Here is a 17,801-nt window from a genome sequence, read left to right on the forward strand (position 1 = left end):
AGGGCCCTGTCTCTGTTTATTCAAACCATGTTCACTCACTCTGTCTCAAATAAGTTAACATGTAGGGAGGAATTTATTGAAACTGAAAGTGGTGAGAAGAGAAAGTAAATTCTGCCCCTCTTGTATCTTGTGTTAATACAGGGACTTTCTAAAAAATAAGCCCCAACTGTTCACCTCAAACCTTGCTCTGCCCCTCCCTCACCATTTACAAGAAACACCAGCAATTTCTCAGAACTGATGCACAAAGCTGCACAGCTCTCCCCACTTTCTGTATATACAGGAAATGGCAGCAGTTCTTTGAAGCTCCACACTTTTTGTCCCAGCACCTATAATTTGCTGAATCTTTGTGTCAGAGCTCCTAAATTTTAAGACAAAGTATCTTATTTGCCACTAAAATCCAACTTCCTCAACTATCTCACTCCAACTAATGATTACAGCTCTAATTCAGAGGATCAGCTGTTGCATTATTTTGTTTAAACATGGGGTACTTGAAAGCACAAATGACAAAAGGCTGCTATATTCAGAAATGTGACATTAACATGAATATATTTCAGACAGGATAGACTCTGAGAGAAAAGAATATTTATTTACATGTACACCTAAGTATGAGAAATCTGAAAAGTCTTTGGCGATTAGACCCCATCGTGATGTCATCTATTCCAGAAGGGTTGTAGAGACGTAGTAAGGACCCCCCCCCCGATGGAGTCTAGATGCTGGTGGTGGTGATAAGATGAAGAGGGAGCTGAGGATCTGGATGTGAAGAGGAGTGGGCTTTTGATGAGCTTGTCCTGGGCTCTGGATCAGGTGACTGGAGGTGAATGGGGTGGAGGAGGGCGCGACACTTCCGCCTAAAATGACATAAGTTTATGAACAGTGCCTACTCATCTGTCCCTGCAGACAACAACATATAAATCCCATGTATAGCTTTTTTTGTGACAGCACAAAAATGTATTAATACAGCTCTATATAACATGCTACACGCATTCAAAAAACAGAAATGTTTGTAAATAAGGACAGGACTATATATCTCAATAAACTGGGTACTGCTTCCATGAGAAGACCCTCTATTGTTGTTTTTTGGCCAGTGTTTGTAGCCTATTATCTTTTAGCATTTTATTAATAATAATTAAATACTAAAGAAATAATAATAAAATAATGAAAAATGCAATAAAAATAATGAAACGCATGCTCAGTCCCTCTACAGCCTATACTGCGACATATTTCTGTGTCATGATGTGGTTGAATATTATTTCTGGCCTACACAATACGAGCAGCATTTCAATAGGCCTAATTAACAATAACGATTTTTAATAAAACACAATGTGGAGTCTGTATGGCAATGAATTGTGGGTTATTAAATCAGTGAGGTCTGCACCCCAAGCGGACTCTCTGGAAGTCTGCAGACAGTCCACTTGAGGCCTCTTGTTGACTGGTTGAATAGTGGATTTGAACAGCACTCCCAGACTTCCCTGGAAGGCGCCCACAAAGTCTGCGAGTCTTCAAATTTGAATTCAGTCAGAACTGTGAATGAATATAGCATAAAGGAAGTCTTCCTGACTGAGCTTATGCTGAGCTTCATAAGTGTGTGGCCGAAAGAGGAGAAAAGATATAAGGTATGGAACTGTGCTTTTCAGTCTTGAGACGAGAGCAACGTGGGGAAAGTGAGGTGTAAATGAGACACACCTGTGAGCTGAGGGGACTGACGAAGGAGGGAAGCATGGAGACCAGGAAGAGGAGTGAGAGTTACTAAAAGTTTGTTTCGCTTTTCGGACATCTCTGCTGACAAACAAACAAATACACACTGCAAAGTAAACAGAGTGGCAGTTATTGGACTTCACTGACTTCTCTAAGGAGCAGGTTTGGATGAAACTTGTTCAGCTATCTCCATGACTGTCTGCTCAGGACTCTGCTGGACCTGCACGAGTCAAGGTGAGTCAACTCTCCAGTCTTCTATTCTCCTGCCTCCAGGTTAATGTGCACGGCCTCTCATATTCTACATTCAGCCTACTCTGTTTTTGCACCACCATTTTTACCGCGCTCATTCCTTCCTTGGACAGTTAAGTGTCCCCCCAAAGATACTTTGTTTATTTGAAAGGGCCTACAAACTGTTCATTGATTCACTCACACATAGCTCACACACAACTTGCACACAAACTCCTGCAATGAAATGATCAAAGTTTATCTGGGGCCGTTTTCACAAAGCTTCCTCGTACTAAGAGTTGCTCCTAGTGACATAATTTTAAGAAAATTCTCAGAGTTGAAATGTTTTCTAAGAATGTCTCAGCCCTTAAAAGAGCTCCTAAGGTAAAAAAAAAAATGTTGGGAGTAGAGAGGAGGACTTTTAGGAAGCTTCAGAGTTTTTTAAGCAGAGGAGAAAATGGTGGCAACAAAGAGGTGGCGTCCACTCACCCACCAAGCTACTGGGTGCCCCATGTTCAGGGGCAGTGTCTTTGCCCGGTGGCTGCAGGCTTGATTCCAACCTGGGGCCCTTTGCTGCGTGTCATCCCCCTTTCTCACCCTTTCGTATTTTGCACTCTGAGCCCCATTTCTGGGTTGTTTATGATGAAATAGAGAGGCTAAGACCAAAATGGTGGAGATTGCTCCTTTTCGGAGAATTTGTCTTTCCCCTGCCTGGCTTAAAGGGGATAGATATAGGATTCATACTTCCCAGCCAGTAGGTGTCGCACTCAAACTCGCCCGCTCTCGCTCCACTCTTCAGTTCTACAGGTTGCCAGGTTCGTAAATGACAGACACTGACAGCTCGCCAAATTAGCTAACATTAGCTATAAGTTAGCTGCGTTAGTTAGCAAACATTAGCTTACCTGTCCAGAAGGAAAGCGGTAACCTCTGCGTGGCTTTTTAGCCCTTTTTCTGCCTTCAGCTGACACCAACGATCAAAACCTGAACTGATGTTGATTCTGATTTTGACTTCTCCGTTGCTTGGCTAGAATTTGCGACGGATAGCGCTGGGATGACGCCATTCCTCTGCAGCTATCACAATCTGGCAAGCCTTTCTAGACGTTCTGTGGATGTATTATTTTTGAAAAAATATTCGTTTTGAAGAAACAGCTATACATATGACCTTTAACACTGCTGCCTATGGCCATGTGTGAATCTGTCCTAAAACCACTCTAAACGTTTGTTTTCAAAGCCTTGAAACTCACGGAGTGGTCAGTGGTGTTCGCTGATGTTCTGACATAAAAATCGTAGCAAACTGTGGTTTCCGTGACGATTTATTTGACATTTTGTCTCATCCACTGCTTTTCTATAGAAGCCTCATTGTCTGTTGGTAGTAATCCGCCACCGGAAACAGAAAGGGGGTTGTTCAGGACAAGGCTGTAGTCATTGTAGTCTTTTAGCTCAGTGAAAGTGCTGGCTCAACAGTGCTGTGGATTACTCTCTTGTAAAGAACCTTCGCAGTACGATGTCTTTGAACACAACGCCAACCTTCTTCTTCTGCTTCTTTTCTGTGTTCCATTACATTGCAATGGTTTCCTGCCGGTTGGCGACACCCACGTAAAGGAGCATTATCGCCATCAAGTGGGCTGGAGTGTATAACGCCTCAGGGTCAAACGAACGCTCAAGCGGAAGCTTACACACGGGTGTGAGGCAGCTGAAAAAATAGTTCCACAATCGAGATGAATAGTGAAAACACGGATGGAAACAACAGGTTGCTACGATTTTTATGTCAGAATACCAACAAACACCACTGACCCCTCAGTGCGTTTCATGGCTTTGAAAACGAACGTTTAGTGTGGTTTGAGAACAGGTTCACACATGGCCATAGGCAGCAGTGTTAAGCCAGGCAGGGGAAAGCCAAATTCCCTGAAAATGCGCAATTGTCACAATTTTGGTCTTAGCCACTCTATTTCATCATAAACAATCAGAAATGGGGCTCAGTGTGCAAAATACCAGACTTCTCCTTTAACATGTGCATAGAAACAACTTTCTCCATGACACACTTCTACACAAATGGATTTCCTTATATAGAAAAATGGGGACGTGGCAGTTTGCTGATTGCCCATCAATTTAGACTGGTTCTGATTCATCAACAGGCAAAGTGCTGAGACCTAAATCATCCAATACGCACGTGTCATGATGGTGAGTTTCGTGTGCACTTATTTTTAATGGTCAGAGTAAGAAGAGTTTCTACCCTCAAATTAGTAAATGAGGCCCATTGTGACGCAGTTAATTTAATTTCCACTGGACATCCACACCTCAGTGGCTCACAAAAAAACAACCAATTACATCTATTAAAAGTGTGTCACACCTGGTAACGAGGTCGACCACACCTCCTCATGAAGGTCAAAGTTTCTGTCCCTTCCTTGCACTGATAATTTCCTTATTCACTCCTGAGCTCAGAGTCCTTGCTAAAAAAAATTAGGCTAATTTTGGAGCTCAGTTCTCAAAATGTTCATGAAAACTGGCCCTGGAGTCCTTATTCAATTTATTCAACTAAAAGACACTCTTTCATTTTGGTTTGTTGATTTAATGGACATTTTGTGATTGAGAGACTTTGATTAACAATTTGATTTGACTGCTTTGAATTTATTAATTTATACTATTTATTTCTGTGTGTGTCTTTTGTTTGCAGAAATCTTAATTTGCAAAGTGACGAGAGTTAAGTTATTAAATACCGGCTCTGGATTCTGGTGATTTGTTGTACATGAAGGCATCTGCGCGTTAGAAACTGCACATCATAGTGCACTGAGATTTGTTACAAACTGTAAAGCTCTTACTCATCACTGTACGGTTTATTCCAGGGCTGGTCGGCCGTCTTTGACCTTTTGTAGGCTCAGTCACTGTATTTGTTCATTTATAAAGCCATACTGGGTAAACTCCCTTCGTACATTTGTACTGTGATTGAACAGTTGCCAATTAGAGTTAAATTTCTCCAGTCACCTTGAGGCGTCCTATATTCATCAATATTCATTGCCTTATAGAAGCTCAGTTTTAGTAAGTTTTCCAACTTTTGCCAAGAGGGAACTTTAGATATTGGTCCCTAGATTATGTTCACCCAGTTTCATGCAGATCGCTCAAACTTCCTAGGAAGAGATCGATTTGAAGTGTTTTTCAAAAAATTCAAAATGGCGGAAAATCTATATAACTGGAAGTTATGGGTTCTTGAGGCAAATGTGTTCCTCATGAGGAGAGGCATCTCTGTGCAAAGTTTCATGTCTCTACGACATACGGGGCATGAGATATGCCCATTCAAAGTTTGCCATTTCAATCGGTTGCTATAGCGCCCCCCTTTGGCCAATTGATGTAATATTGCTTCATTCACATCCTCCCATGACCCTCTACCACTGTGCCAAATTTCACATGGATTGACCAAGTCAGTGAGGAGAAAAATGTGGAACAGACAGAGTTTTCGTCATCATATAGTAAGATAGAGGTGGAGCAGAACATTACGTACGCAGATGCTTTGCTTTTGTACTTTGTCTCGCTGTTTAGCACCAAAAAACGACAGCTGAAACAATTAGGTGACTGATGGATTACTTCATAGACAAAAAAAATTCAATAATAACTACTTTTTCCTATCAATGAATCCTCATTTTTAGCCACAGCGCACTGAGGACAGAGATCGTCAGACAGTCGCTCCACCTCTGTGGTGAAAAATAAAATTGCTGTAATATTTTGTTCAGACATTTATGATCTAGAGTGGGTCGATCATAATAAATCTTGTGAGCTACCGAACTTTTGTCAAGCAACATCATCGTAAAGTGAATATTTTGGGAGATTTTGGATCCTTTGTAAAGACAAAACTGTGGTGGACAATTTGTCGCCAACGTAAACTTGTAATGAAAGTAATCCTAACTCACAACCCTGCAAAACAACTAAACCACTAAAGAATCCCAGGTGCTATTTAATTGATAAGAAATATTTATTGTTTACCAGTATATTTGCAGTATATTTTTTTCTATAAAGCTGTGTCACATTCTGTCATCATAAATCTTATCTTACAATCGAAACAGGACCGAGGACAGAGAAGCCTGTAGCAGGATCCAAACACTCCACAGGTTACTGGGAAACAAAAACCAGGAATGTAATGCTGTTTGTTTGTCCATGCATTCGAAAACAAGGTGGAAATGGACGCATTAACCAAAAGCATTCAGAATTTAGTGAACAGGTAAATGTGATGAAGAGTGAACAAAGACACCAGGACCTGACTCCTACTGTGAAAGTAAGAACAAACCTGTGAGATGTTCAAGGAAGCAGCTGATCCAAATTATACTGGTCAAATAAATACATTTCTCTTTATCTGCATCACAACAAGAGCATGAATTAGATTAGTTTTAATTGTACAACAGGCCTTTACACACAGGAGACATTTTGACCCAACACACACACACACACACACACACACACACACACACACAGGTGAAACTAATGCTGTTAATAATAGTGTTAATGTTATCAGTGACGCCTGCTTTTCCTTCAGTAAGTCAAAATGTCTGCTGGGAAAAGTCACGTTGTTCTCATATATTACTCTGATAATAAATGTTAACGAAAGTCTGTGCTAAGTCGGATTGCTGTGCGTTACTGAGGTGGATTTTTTAAAAGTTATACTTCTATTTTTTACCCTGTTTGTAAGTAGAAGGACGGAAGCTATCCATAGTCTAATGGCAAAAATCACCTTTAAATTTGGGGAAATCTGGTGTACGTCACCTATAAACTCTTCTTATGATATCTCTATGAGGGATTTTACTTCGTAGCAGCATTATATTTATTTTCTCAGCTCTTCCCTCTGACAGAGGCATCGGTACGTGACAATGAATATTTACACTGTGTACAGACACGCAAGCTAAAACGACAGATCCTGCAGAACGAATAGTGATAACGCCTAGCTGCGCAGTCTCCCTCACCACTGCACCAGGAACGGAAATATCTAGCCGGGGTTAAAATTCCTCATATACACACATTTCACAATATCACACAAATAAATTTGGAGTCAAGCAGCCCAACGTTTTAAAGTCCGATGGCACACGGAAAGGCAGACCATGTTAATGACGGCTGGCAGACAGTCCAGGGCTGAAGGGAGGATTTGTCGATCGTAGTCAGCAGTGAAAGAGGCCGTTGGGGCTAGGCTTTGAAACACAGAATTGCACACTAGAACATCCTATCGTTACGTTGCCCCTCTCCTCAGGCTTGTCCCTGAAGCACATGTAGGATGTCGCCCCGCTTTGCTGAGCAGGCTGAGAGGGGGGGGGGGATTGGGTGTCTTCAGAACTCCTCATGAACATTTCTGGCGTAATCCATGAGCTTGCTGCCCGTGAAGTATTCGCTGTACTTGAGAATCTCGTCAAGCTCCAGGTTATGATTCTGGTTCTCGTCTGCGACGGCGATCATCTGCTTGGCCTCGTTCAAGGCGTTGTGCTCGTTCATCGGGTCCATGTACTCCTGTATGCCACACGAGAAGACAGGAGAAGGAGGAGGGGGAAAAAGTCAGTAGCTGCGTTTACACAGACATTATTTCTTTCTTTCTCCTTCAGATTAGAGATTCCAACTTAACTATGTACATGGAAACTAAAAGTGATCCGATAAGATGTGCGTTTACATGCCCCAAAGCATTTAATCAGAATATAACTTTTACGAGCAGCATTTACAAGCGGACCAGATAAAATGCCTTGCGTGAGAAAGCTGCTCTTGATTGGTCAGGATTTCCATGTGGGAAAAATCCAGGAAGTAAAGCAAACGTTGAAGAAGAGTACACTTGCAAGATAAATGTGACACTTTCTAATGTCACAATGGAGGGACAACTACGCAGGTTGATTTTAGCGCTGCTCATCGTGGACTATATTGCTGTCATTGTTCATTTTAGTCAAACCATACAGTTTGAAAACGAGGCGCGGCTCCAACTAGAAAACAATGTTTTGATGCATTGGATGTGCTGAATGTGCATATTAAGGCAGTACAGGAGGAGGTGCACATTAATAATCCTCCAGGACTGTAACATGCTCATGTTTAACCCAAACAATGTGTCATGTGACTGCAGTTGGTTCAGATCCAGGTCGGAACACCTTCTCACCACAAACGAACTGCACCAGAGTTCGTTTGTAACCAGACTGAGACCACCAGGTCTCGGTCCGGTTGTTTTGGTGCTCACCTGAGTGTGATTGCTGTGTTCACACCTGCCCAAACGAACCGTACTTACGGGGCAAATGAACTTGAGTTCGTTTGAACAGAACCAAACGGAGCAGGTGTGAAAGCACCCCAAGTTCCAATTCAGTCTCACATTTGAAAAAAAGAAACATTTATCTGCATTTATGATATGGTCAACTGCACAGTGATTAAAATATTATAGTGTTTTAGGAGTCCTTGTTGACCAGCTTAAAATACTTCAGTATATTTTGACTCTAAAACGTCAGACAACAAATACAAACTATCAAAAATATATGATATTAATGAAGAGACGACTCAAACGTGACTTCTGCTTTTCCATCTCTCACCTCCAGCTCCTCCATGGTCACGATCCCGTCACGGTTTGCATCAATGACGTCCTCAAACTCCTTCTTCCTCTCTCGCACCCAGTCGTCATCGATGTCCTGAGCCTGCTGGTTCTCCACGGTGCCCACAGGTAGAGAGATGAACTCTGACAGGGTCAGTTTCTTATCGCCATCCTGATCTACAAACACAGCAACAGTGAACGTCACATCTGTGCCCTGTGTGTGTTAAAACACATTTCCATAATGGGCCTCATCACAGAGCAATGCTTATTCAAATACACTGATGTAAGGTACATCAAATATACAGCCCCAATATAAATTTGTTAAATAAACAGATGAGATATTTGCAGATAGAAACAGATCTAGCGCTGCTTCTCGCTGTTTTAATGGAAATGTGCTAATGATGGAGTTTTGTTTAATTAAGTGCACAACTCTGATGATGGTTTAAGTCATTTTTAAAGGAGAAATGCTGATGATTAGCTGGTTCCTGCCACAAAAATGTGACAATTTTCTGCTTTTCTTTGTTTTATGTTTTATTATAGATGAGACTTGTAATCTTTGGGTTTAGAACTGTTGTTCATATAAAAAAAGCAATTTTAAGATGCCCTTTGAGCTCTGGGAACTTGTGATGAACAGCATTTTGTGGATTAATTGATAACAAAAATTGTTAGCTGCAGCCTTTACGCTGTGTACCATTTAACTTAAATGTTCCTGCCACTCTCCACTGTGTCCTCTGAGGCTAAATGCCAACAGGGAGTTACAACACTGTGCAGGGCCTGTTGGTGCAGAAAGTGTGACCCAACAGTGAGCAGGAAGTTGTTTGCATAACCAAGTTCCCTCTTTAATATCAGTTGAACAAGCTTTATCAGCCTGTCATGGTATGAGTGTAACGTTAACAGGTCTGCTGAGATATTTAAAAACATAAAGCACCATCTTAAATATTTTTAAAGGATGTACATTACAGCTGCAATAATCTATTTTTTTATATTAACAAAAGACCAAATAACTATGTGTATGTGTTTTGGTTTTACAGTCTGTTTTGGTTCCCTCTCATCAGCATCAGCTGTACGCTACCTGATCAGCAACATGCTTCAGATCAGAGAGGTGTACCACAAAGCAGCTTCATCAAAGCCAGGCTTTCTTTGCCTTAGCTGGCTCACCAAAGCTTAAATCCTTAATTAGAGATAATAGCTACCACGACGGTGCTTATTAACTGTCTTTGTTAACCCAAGTTGTCTCCTTCAGGCTCTGTATGTGTCCCCATAGAACGAGTTCGGCGTCATTTGACTCTTGTCCCACACAAAACTGACCGATCACGTGCTGCCTACTTTCCACGGAGCAGTCAGTTCAGTTTGGTACGCTTTCTTTCAGTTTCCACTGTGTAAAGTTGTGGATGGTACCGATGGAACCGTTCTGTACCATCCCCATGTTTGGTCCCCCCTCTGTTGGGGTACCTAGCACACAGATCTGGTACTAAAAGGTGGAGCTGTGAACACTGTTGATTGGTCAGTAGAGGACGATCACTCTGCTCAGGGCTGAGTTGTGTCTGGTTTTGAGGCTCATGTAACCACTGTTCATACTGTGGAGAGTTTTATTAGTAAACTGTAACTATAAAATGAAAGGATGTTTTGCTGCCTCTTGCAGCAGCTGGAGTCTGAGGAAAAATAACTTCATTCACTGGGCCGACTGCCGGTGACTTTTAAGGTGGAACATTAACTTGTAATGTTACTCAATGTGTGAGTTGACGACAACACACCTTAAATTTCACTGTAAAATCTTTGACCGTTGCTGTAGTTTTTATGTGTTTATATAAATTAATTTCAGCAGGGTTATGTGAACTGCATATATTCTAACCCTCGCTCAACACTAAACCCCTGAGCTTGCCTGAGAAGGACTAAATGCACAAACCCACTATGTTTAAATATCCCATGGAGAGAGACTCTCACTGCAGCCTGTTTTATTTTGATCTGAAAATGTCAGCGTGCAGACTCATTCTGTGGACAATAAACAAGGTGCAGACTTCCATCTGTGTCACCGCTGATGAGGAAATACAGTGAGTGCTGGACGGAGCAGTGAGTGACAACAACCCCACCCATATTTAAGGATACTGTTTGCAGTGGAAACACTAGGGTCTAGGTACCATGTCTGAAGGGTTACTTTAGGTTCCAAAGGTACCATACCGAAAGTGTTCGGTGGAAACGGGGCTTTAATGTATGATTTCATGAAAGACTTTTATAGGAGGAGAGGCTACAAACATATTGAGTTGCTCACTGAGAGCAAGAACAGACTTGCAAATAGAAGCATAGATTTGTGCACTGAGTCCGTTTTTTTCGTCCAAAATTTTCACACATCTAAAAATAAATACGTCTTCACATTGTGTCAATCATGTTCGCGCACTGAGACCGAAACTCTTGTGCATCATTAAAGTTTTCTAAACAGGGCTGATTTTTTGCATTTGTCGCATCCGTCAGAGTCTTTAGAGACGTCTGACCAATAATCAGTGACGAAAATGTGGCAGCCGGACACAGCTGTAACAAGACAGAGGAACAGGGCGCAGAGTAGGGCTGCAACTAACGATTATTTTCATTGTTGACTGATCTGTCGATTATTTCTTCAATTAGTCGATTAATAATTTCATCGAAAAAAGGGTTAAAATGTTGAAAAATGTCAGTCTGTCTCTCCCAAACACCAAAATTATGTCATTTAATGTCTTGTTTCGTACTCACGCCAAAGGATTTTAGTTCACCATCATGGGAGAGTGTGTAAAGCTGACAATATTTGAACACAAGAAGCTGCAATACGCGTACTTTTCTATGAAAAATGACTCAAACTGATTAGTCAACTATTAAAATAATCAGTGACTATTTTAGTCGATTGATTAGTCGACTAATCATTGCAGCCCTAGCGCAGAGAATCATTTCATAACTCAGATAGCTCATGTTCAACAGGTCAGATAGTAATATTCAGGTGGATGAGGATGAAGAGGAGGAGGAGGAGGATGTGGAACGCACACAGAATGTGTAGGACAGCTCCGCCCCTTCACGCAGCTACGGTGCCAAATGCAAGACAGGGAGGAAGTGACAGACAGATGGGTTACTCCAGAGGAGAAGAGGCAGAGGAGGAAATGTGTCTTTCATTTTGTCATGTATTGTGAAAAAAACGGACTCCGAGTGCAAAAGCCTTTCCTCAGATTTTCTGCATCAACAACTGAATGCATGTGGGTTTCCGTGGTGACACAATGCATACAGTTTGTGCTGCTGTACTTGCTTGGGCTTTGTCTGGTGGCATTACTAACTTTCGGTTCAACTAATTTTTATCACCTCAGATCTGTGAATACACAGATGATGCCTCTAGTGTCAAACGCAAGTAAGTGCATCAGTGTGTGAGACTAGTTTTGAGCAAGCTGGTGAATATAGAGGAGAGTTTGGCAGACACTTTACTTCACAACCAAGCTACCAGGCCTGTCAGTATTGGACTTGCATTTATCACCTGATAAGAACATGACTCTCAAAGCTAATATTGCGGATGTGACTGCTGGATGTGTAATTAAGCTGCTGTTTGCTAACAAGTTCCCCATAGTAAGTACGCAAGTAAACATGTCAGTGTCAGCAGTTACTTCCTGCTTTATACGGGTGGTTAAATAAACAGTTTACACAGGTTTAAGACGATGAAGCTCATGATTCAGGTATAGGGTGGCAGTAAAGTGTACCTAAGTCGCGCACAATCTCCTTGACCATGTACTTGAGCATGCCTCTGCTGTGCTCAGGATGAAGGAAAGACAGGAACTCCTGCTCGTTCAGCAGCTGGTCAGCTGGGGGGTTGTCGGCCTGAAACCAGCGGTCCTTCAGGCTCTCCAAAACCTCCTGAGCTGCAACCGTGAGAAAATTCAGCTCAATTAGATTGTTACTGTGATCTCTGCAGCACGTGTTCTGGGATACTCTTGAAAATATTACGCCATAGTCCTTATAATTCGACACTTACTTTCCTCATCCAGTTTCAGATCTTCATTGTTCTTTATTTTCTCAGCGATCTCCTTTTCATTGAAACCTTTGCTGGCCAGAAATTTGACTCTGTATTCATCCCATGTCACGTGACCTGAGGAGAGAGCGTGTATTGAGAAGGTTAGACTGGGTTTAAACAGAAATTATTCATTAGCTTACGACAGCTGTTGAAACGTGGCCCACACAGACCACAAACCTGACAGGGTTTGAAAACAGTCAGCGTGCTCTGAATTACAAGTGGATGTGTTTTGTTTATTTTTTTTCTCTCACCGTCACCGTCCGGGTCAACGGCACGGAAACTGTTCTTGTTCTCCACCATGGCCTCCTGAAAGTGCTCCTCCGTCTTCTCCATAATCCAGCGCTGCATTTCCTTGGCGCTAACACTCCTGTCCTTGTTGAAATCAACTCTGTGAGGAGAGAATTAACAAGAATAAATGGGTTGCTAATTCAGCTCAAGTTACTGGACATTAACACTGTATATACCGTCAGCTGTAACGACCCTGTGACCTGTCTGGCTTGTGTCTAGTGCTTCCGTTTATACTGGCTGAGCACTAAAACCTTTAACATTGACATTTCTTTCCCATTTAAAGTAAAATCAAGGAAGATGGAAGGGGTGAGGGAAAGCTGTCCAGTCATGGTGGTTTAATTAAAAAATACAGAATGGCCTTTGTCCTCTCTTGTCACCGTCTGTTATAACAATGGCACCTTGCCTGGTGAATGTGGACAATAGGCAAATATTTGCACAGCTTGTTTTGTTTACTCCTTTGAATCCAGGTGCTCTAATATATTGCCTCGTGTTTGTTCTTAAAAGGTCCAGTGTGTATGATTGAGGGGGGATATATTGGCAGACATGGAATATAATATGATAGGTATGTTGACTTTAGTTTATAATCACCTGCTTTTGTCAACTCAAATGAACCGTTTATATCTACATAGGGAGCAGGTCCTCGTCCATGGAGTCCACCATGTTTCTACAGCAGCCCAGAATGGACAAACCAAACATTGGCTCTAGATAGGGCCATTCAGGATTTGTATCAGCCACTGTAGCTAGGAGCCCCTCCATCGTGAGAGCGTCGGAAAAACCTTTTTTTTTCGTGAAATTCCTTTAGGTAGTGTTTCTTTAATGGTTTAAATCACCTGGGGTCGCACTGCACAAAACGAGTCCTGAAAGAGGCGTACCCCACTTCCCACGCAAAAGTTGTAATGTATAAGCACAGACTTGATGGGAGAAACTTTGACCCATGCTTACGAACATTTTGGAGACAGGAAACTGGCAACGCACATGGTGAGGTGGACGCCTGATTGTAGAAATCATCAGATATTTTTGGCTTTTGTCCGTACCTACATTTTTAGTATGGATCCTGCGCATTGCTTTATAAAGGAGACCCCACTGCGGATAGTTTGGCTCTTGGGTTGCAATGGCATGAGATTTTCATGGCACAATAACCGTCTCAGAAAACATTGTGGTTTCACCGTATCGCGGTCCTACAGAGTTAGGGCCGCTTCATAGTTGATATAAAGGCACGCAGACGCGAAAGCATTTGGACACACTGGGACGCATCGAGACGCATTGGTCGCCATGATGCGTGCTTGCATCTCAAAATGTGTTGTCCATTTTTTTGCAACGCGATGCAGCGACACGTGTAATACCACGCGTGTAATACCAAGCGTTGCCAGCGGGGGTGATAATGCAAGCGACGTACTTGAAATTTAACCACTTTTTGTTATTCACAGAAGAAGCAGGTGTGAAATATGGCAGGCGAGGAGGAAAAACTTTGCGAACTCGTACGGGCACACCCCCATTTATATGACAGTTCTAGTGCCCTGCACTCTCATAAAATAGCAGTACTAGCTAGCTACAGCAGTACTAGCTAGCCGGAATGTACCAGTGACTCTGCCACCCCCTATTGCACGTGCGATGTATTGCATTTCAAGTGTCGCTTGCATTCAATGTGTTGACTACAAAAGGAAGTGCGTTGCTCGTGTCGCTTACTGAAGGAATTCTAACGAAGAAGTTTCAGCTGGTTGCAATCTGCAGTCCTCACCACTAGATACCACAAGTCACTTAACCTGGTTAAAAATGGGTTAAATAAAAAGTAGATAAATCCTCCTAAATCTTGCACACTGGTCCTTTTAGGTGAACGTTTTTCTTTCACATCTCCATGTTCAGGTAAATGACTTGTAGTAAATAATATTGGGGTTTCCAAGTCTCAGTTCACTGTCTCATTTCATGTGTTTCATAACACCAAGTTATTGTGACACCCCAAGTGCATCTAGACGCAGCACACCTTGAGTCATAACAGTGTTAAGTATAGTCATCACAGCATGAAGCGAAAGGTTACACCTCTCTTTGATAATCTGTAGACTTGGCCTTTATACTGGTGACCTCTGAAAAACCTGATCAGCAGCTACACTCAGTTCAGGAATGCTGTCACTCCTGACTGAGATTTCAAGGATGACAAGTCTTACTTGGTGAAAATCTCAATCAGCTTCTTTCTGTTCCTCCTCGGCTCCGAGTCCTCCTCAAACTCCTCGATCTCTTTACCCAGGAAAACCTCCTGATGGAAGTCCTTGTTGAGGTGGCCATCCATCTCCATCTTCACCCCATTCAGGTGGTCAGGGGGGAGAATCTCGTTGTCATCCTTGGAGGCAGGAGACTTCTCTTTAGCAGCTGACATGTTGGCTGGCCGTGCGTGCACATCCATGGTGTGGAGCAGGATGCAGAAGAGCAGGGACACGGCCAGGAGGTTTCTGCACCACAGTTTTCTCCAAACAGCCATGATTGCCTTTAGAAAGGGAAACGTTTTAGTTACGTGAACTAACTCTGGAAATAAAGCTAAGAGAAGATAATGCTAATAGACATCATCAAGCACACGTTTACTGAAAGAGTAAAAAAGGTTCACATGCTAAAAGAAACTCAACGCTCCTGCACCTAAAGCAGCTGTCTGCTCAACTAACCTGCACATGACAAAATTAAAGAGAGCATCATCATCAAAATTCAACATACATGCTTTTTTAGTCCTTTTACATTTTTATACATAGGTTTTATACAATGTCTGGAGCTTAATTTTGTATATTCACACATTGTGGCTCTTACAGTTGAGTACTTCCATTTTACGCTACTTTAACTTCTACTCCACAACAATTTGGAGACAAATATCGTGCTTTTTCTTGCACTACATTTATTACTTATTACTTTATCACTTTGCAGATTCATATAATGATACAAAATTCACATCAACAATTACATTATGATGTAAAATTATTATTACAGGTTCAGAATAGCCTTTATTTATCCCTTAAATTTCAAAGTGACAAGGCAATTTATGTTCTAACCAGCTGCAACACTTAAGTGATAAGAACATTAATGCATCAATAATTTTAATCCCATAATGGAATATATAGTATATATTATTGTATAATGGGACATTTTGCATGATGCATACTTCTACTTTTTGTACTTTGAATATAGTGGATGCTAATACAGTATGCTTTTACTTCAGTATGATTTTAAATGCAGGACGTTTACTTGTAAGTAACAGAGTACTTCTACACTGTGGTAACTTTCCATGAAGTACAAGGTCAGATTACTTCTTACAACACTGCTGCTGGCTCAACTTTAATGCCGCGTTCAGGTCCTATCTGATATTCCACAATTACAACACGCCCACTGGAAAATCCCGTTCACGTCGCCCTCAATGTAGGAATACTTGTGGAGGACTCACGACAGAGGATTTGTTTGCAACATTAAATCACCTATAGTGATAAGTTATACAGAAATACACTAGCATAAGCATCTAACAGCAAAATAAACTACGGAAATGCACACTCACTGTTAAAACGCATTTAAGACACCTAGAGTTCTCCGTTGTACGGTGGTATGAAGTCTATTGTGAACGCTACATGAGGTTATAACGATAATTTAGCTTCCTCAAACCTTGTCGTTTCTTACCGTTAATGTTCACATTATTCATTTTAATATTATTTACCAGCACGGAATTGTATTCTTGGAAGTAAACAAACGGTTCATTGACGCAAATAACGGCTAGCTCGTAAATTTAGCTTCGTCACGTCATACGAATTATTATATACCGCAGTTGACTATGTTAGCAGGCTAAACGGCTAACACAAGCAAGCTAATAAATCATTAAAGGTTAGCGCGAGCTGGTGTAAGTGAATAGTATAATGAGGACAATGCGACCTACCTGTCAAGCACAACGACTGAAAGTGACGCTGTGTGAGAAGTTCAAACGACTTTGGATAACGACAGACGGCTAGCTGCGGGGATGGACTTCCTAGTAAAACAGTGCAGTGGTTCCAGTCAGGCAACTGTCAGACTCCAGTTCCTGTACACGTGGCTCCCCCACAACACCCCACTCCTAAATGTGGGACGGCTCAGTGTGAAAACGCCACTGAAGAGATGTGACTCGACTGTAAGAGTCCTTTCTGATGTCCAAGTTAGCGCTGATTCACTCAAGCTGTCAGATGAACTGGTTCCCAGCTAAATGCTAATGTTGCTGTGGTACAGTTTTGTGAAGCTAATCACTTTCACAAGTATGACTTCCGGGCGGGACTTTCAAAGTAAAACCAAGCCCCAACCTCCGGGGGAGACGAGTGAAACCAATGCGGAAGTGCCAAAAACTGCAGTTCACTGACTGTCCACTTGAGGCTGGCTCCGGAAGTGAGTCAATTCCCATTGACCCCCATGTTAAAATCAAACCCGTGTAGAGTAATGTGTGTTGTTGACCTTATGAATTAAATGGTAGCTTACTTGTACAGGTGCTAGAGGTATGTGAAAATATATTGGGGTAACTCAACTAATTAAAAAATATGGATACACACATACTCAGTCAGAGTGTAACACCTGAACAGCAAGCGCAGTAAGCATAGGTAACGTTAGCTAGCCGTGCTTTAAGTTTAAAGAATTATGTTAACGTTAGCTAAAAGTGCGTTAATTACATTTTTGCTAAAAAACATTAACGTTAATGGATTATGTAAAAGGTTCAATTTTAGGGTTAACATATAGTTTAATACAGCTAATGTTAAAATGAATGGACACAGAGTTGATAGTAGGTAAATCCAATGGATAAAATGGTTAAAATATAACTAAAAGCAATGGATACACGGTTTAAGTAGTTAACGTTAGCTAAAGGTAATGGCTATATGGTTGAGATAGTAAGTTAAAAGTTATGGATAAATGTTGAAATAGTTATAGTCATGGAAATATGGTTGACACAGGCAGAGGCATAGATATATATACGTAGATGCCGCATCGAGTGGGTTTGCCCATAGACATATATACATAGACGCCGCATCGAGCGCTGAGCCGTACGTCAACGTCGCCGCCATATTG

General features: G+C 41.7%; 1 protein-coding gene and 1 long non-coding RNA gene across 2 annotated transcripts; both read right to left on the bottom strand.

Moving 5' to 3' along the window:
* Nucleotides 1–564: 564 nt before the first annotated feature.
* On the bottom strand, nucleotides 565–3,546 carry LOC126403517 (uncharacterized). The gene is made up of 2 exons (XR_007571319.1): nucleotides 2,823–3,546; nucleotides 565–848 (listed from the first exon to the last, which is right to left on the bottom strand). It is a non-coding gene; the product is annotated as an uncharacterized LOC126403517 (long non-coding RNA).
* A 2,319-nt stretch (nucleotides 3,547–5,865) lies between these two features.
* sdf4 (stromal cell derived factor 4) lies at nucleotides 5,866–16,976 on the bottom strand. Its single transcript, XM_050066229.1, has 7 exons — nucleotides 16,654–16,976; nucleotides 14,918–15,234; nucleotides 12,719–12,855; nucleotides 12,429–12,542; nucleotides 12,157–12,315; nucleotides 8,451–8,626; nucleotides 5,866–7,401 (listed from the first exon to the last, which is right to left on the bottom strand). The coding sequence occupies exons 2-7, from the start codon at nucleotides 15,226–15,228 to the stop codon at nucleotides 7,225–7,227; spliced, it is 1,074 nt and encodes a 357-aa protein (XP_049922186.1). The 5' UTR covers nucleotides 15,229–15,234; nucleotides 16,654–16,976; the 3' UTR covers nucleotides 5,866–7,224.
* Nucleotides 16,977–17,801: the final 825 nt, after the last annotated feature.

The sequence above is a fragment of the Epinephelus moara genome, chromosome 16, assembly GCF_006386435.1.
Source record: "Epinephelus moara isolate mb chromosome 16, YSFRI_EMoa_1.0, whole genome shotgun sequence".
In the NCBI taxonomy this organism is placed as follows: domain Eukaryota; kingdom Metazoa; phylum Chordata; class Actinopteri; order Perciformes; family Serranidae; genus Epinephelus; species Epinephelus moara.

Excerpts from the sequence above, each read along its gene's own strand:
- sdf4 (XM_050066229.1), bottom strand. The coding sequence starts at position 15,228 with ATGGCTGTTTGGAGAAAACTGTGGTGCAGAAACCTCCTGGCCGTGTCC. Across the intron at positions 12,543-12,718 it reads CGTTGACCCGGACGGTGACG|GTCACGTGACATGGGATGAA; the intron begins GTGAGAGAAAAA and ends CTCTCTCCTCAG. Across the intron at positions 7,402-8,450 it reads TGACCATGGAGGAGCTGGAG|GAGTACATGGACCCGATGAA; the intron begins GTGAGAGATGGA and ends TGTGGCATACAG.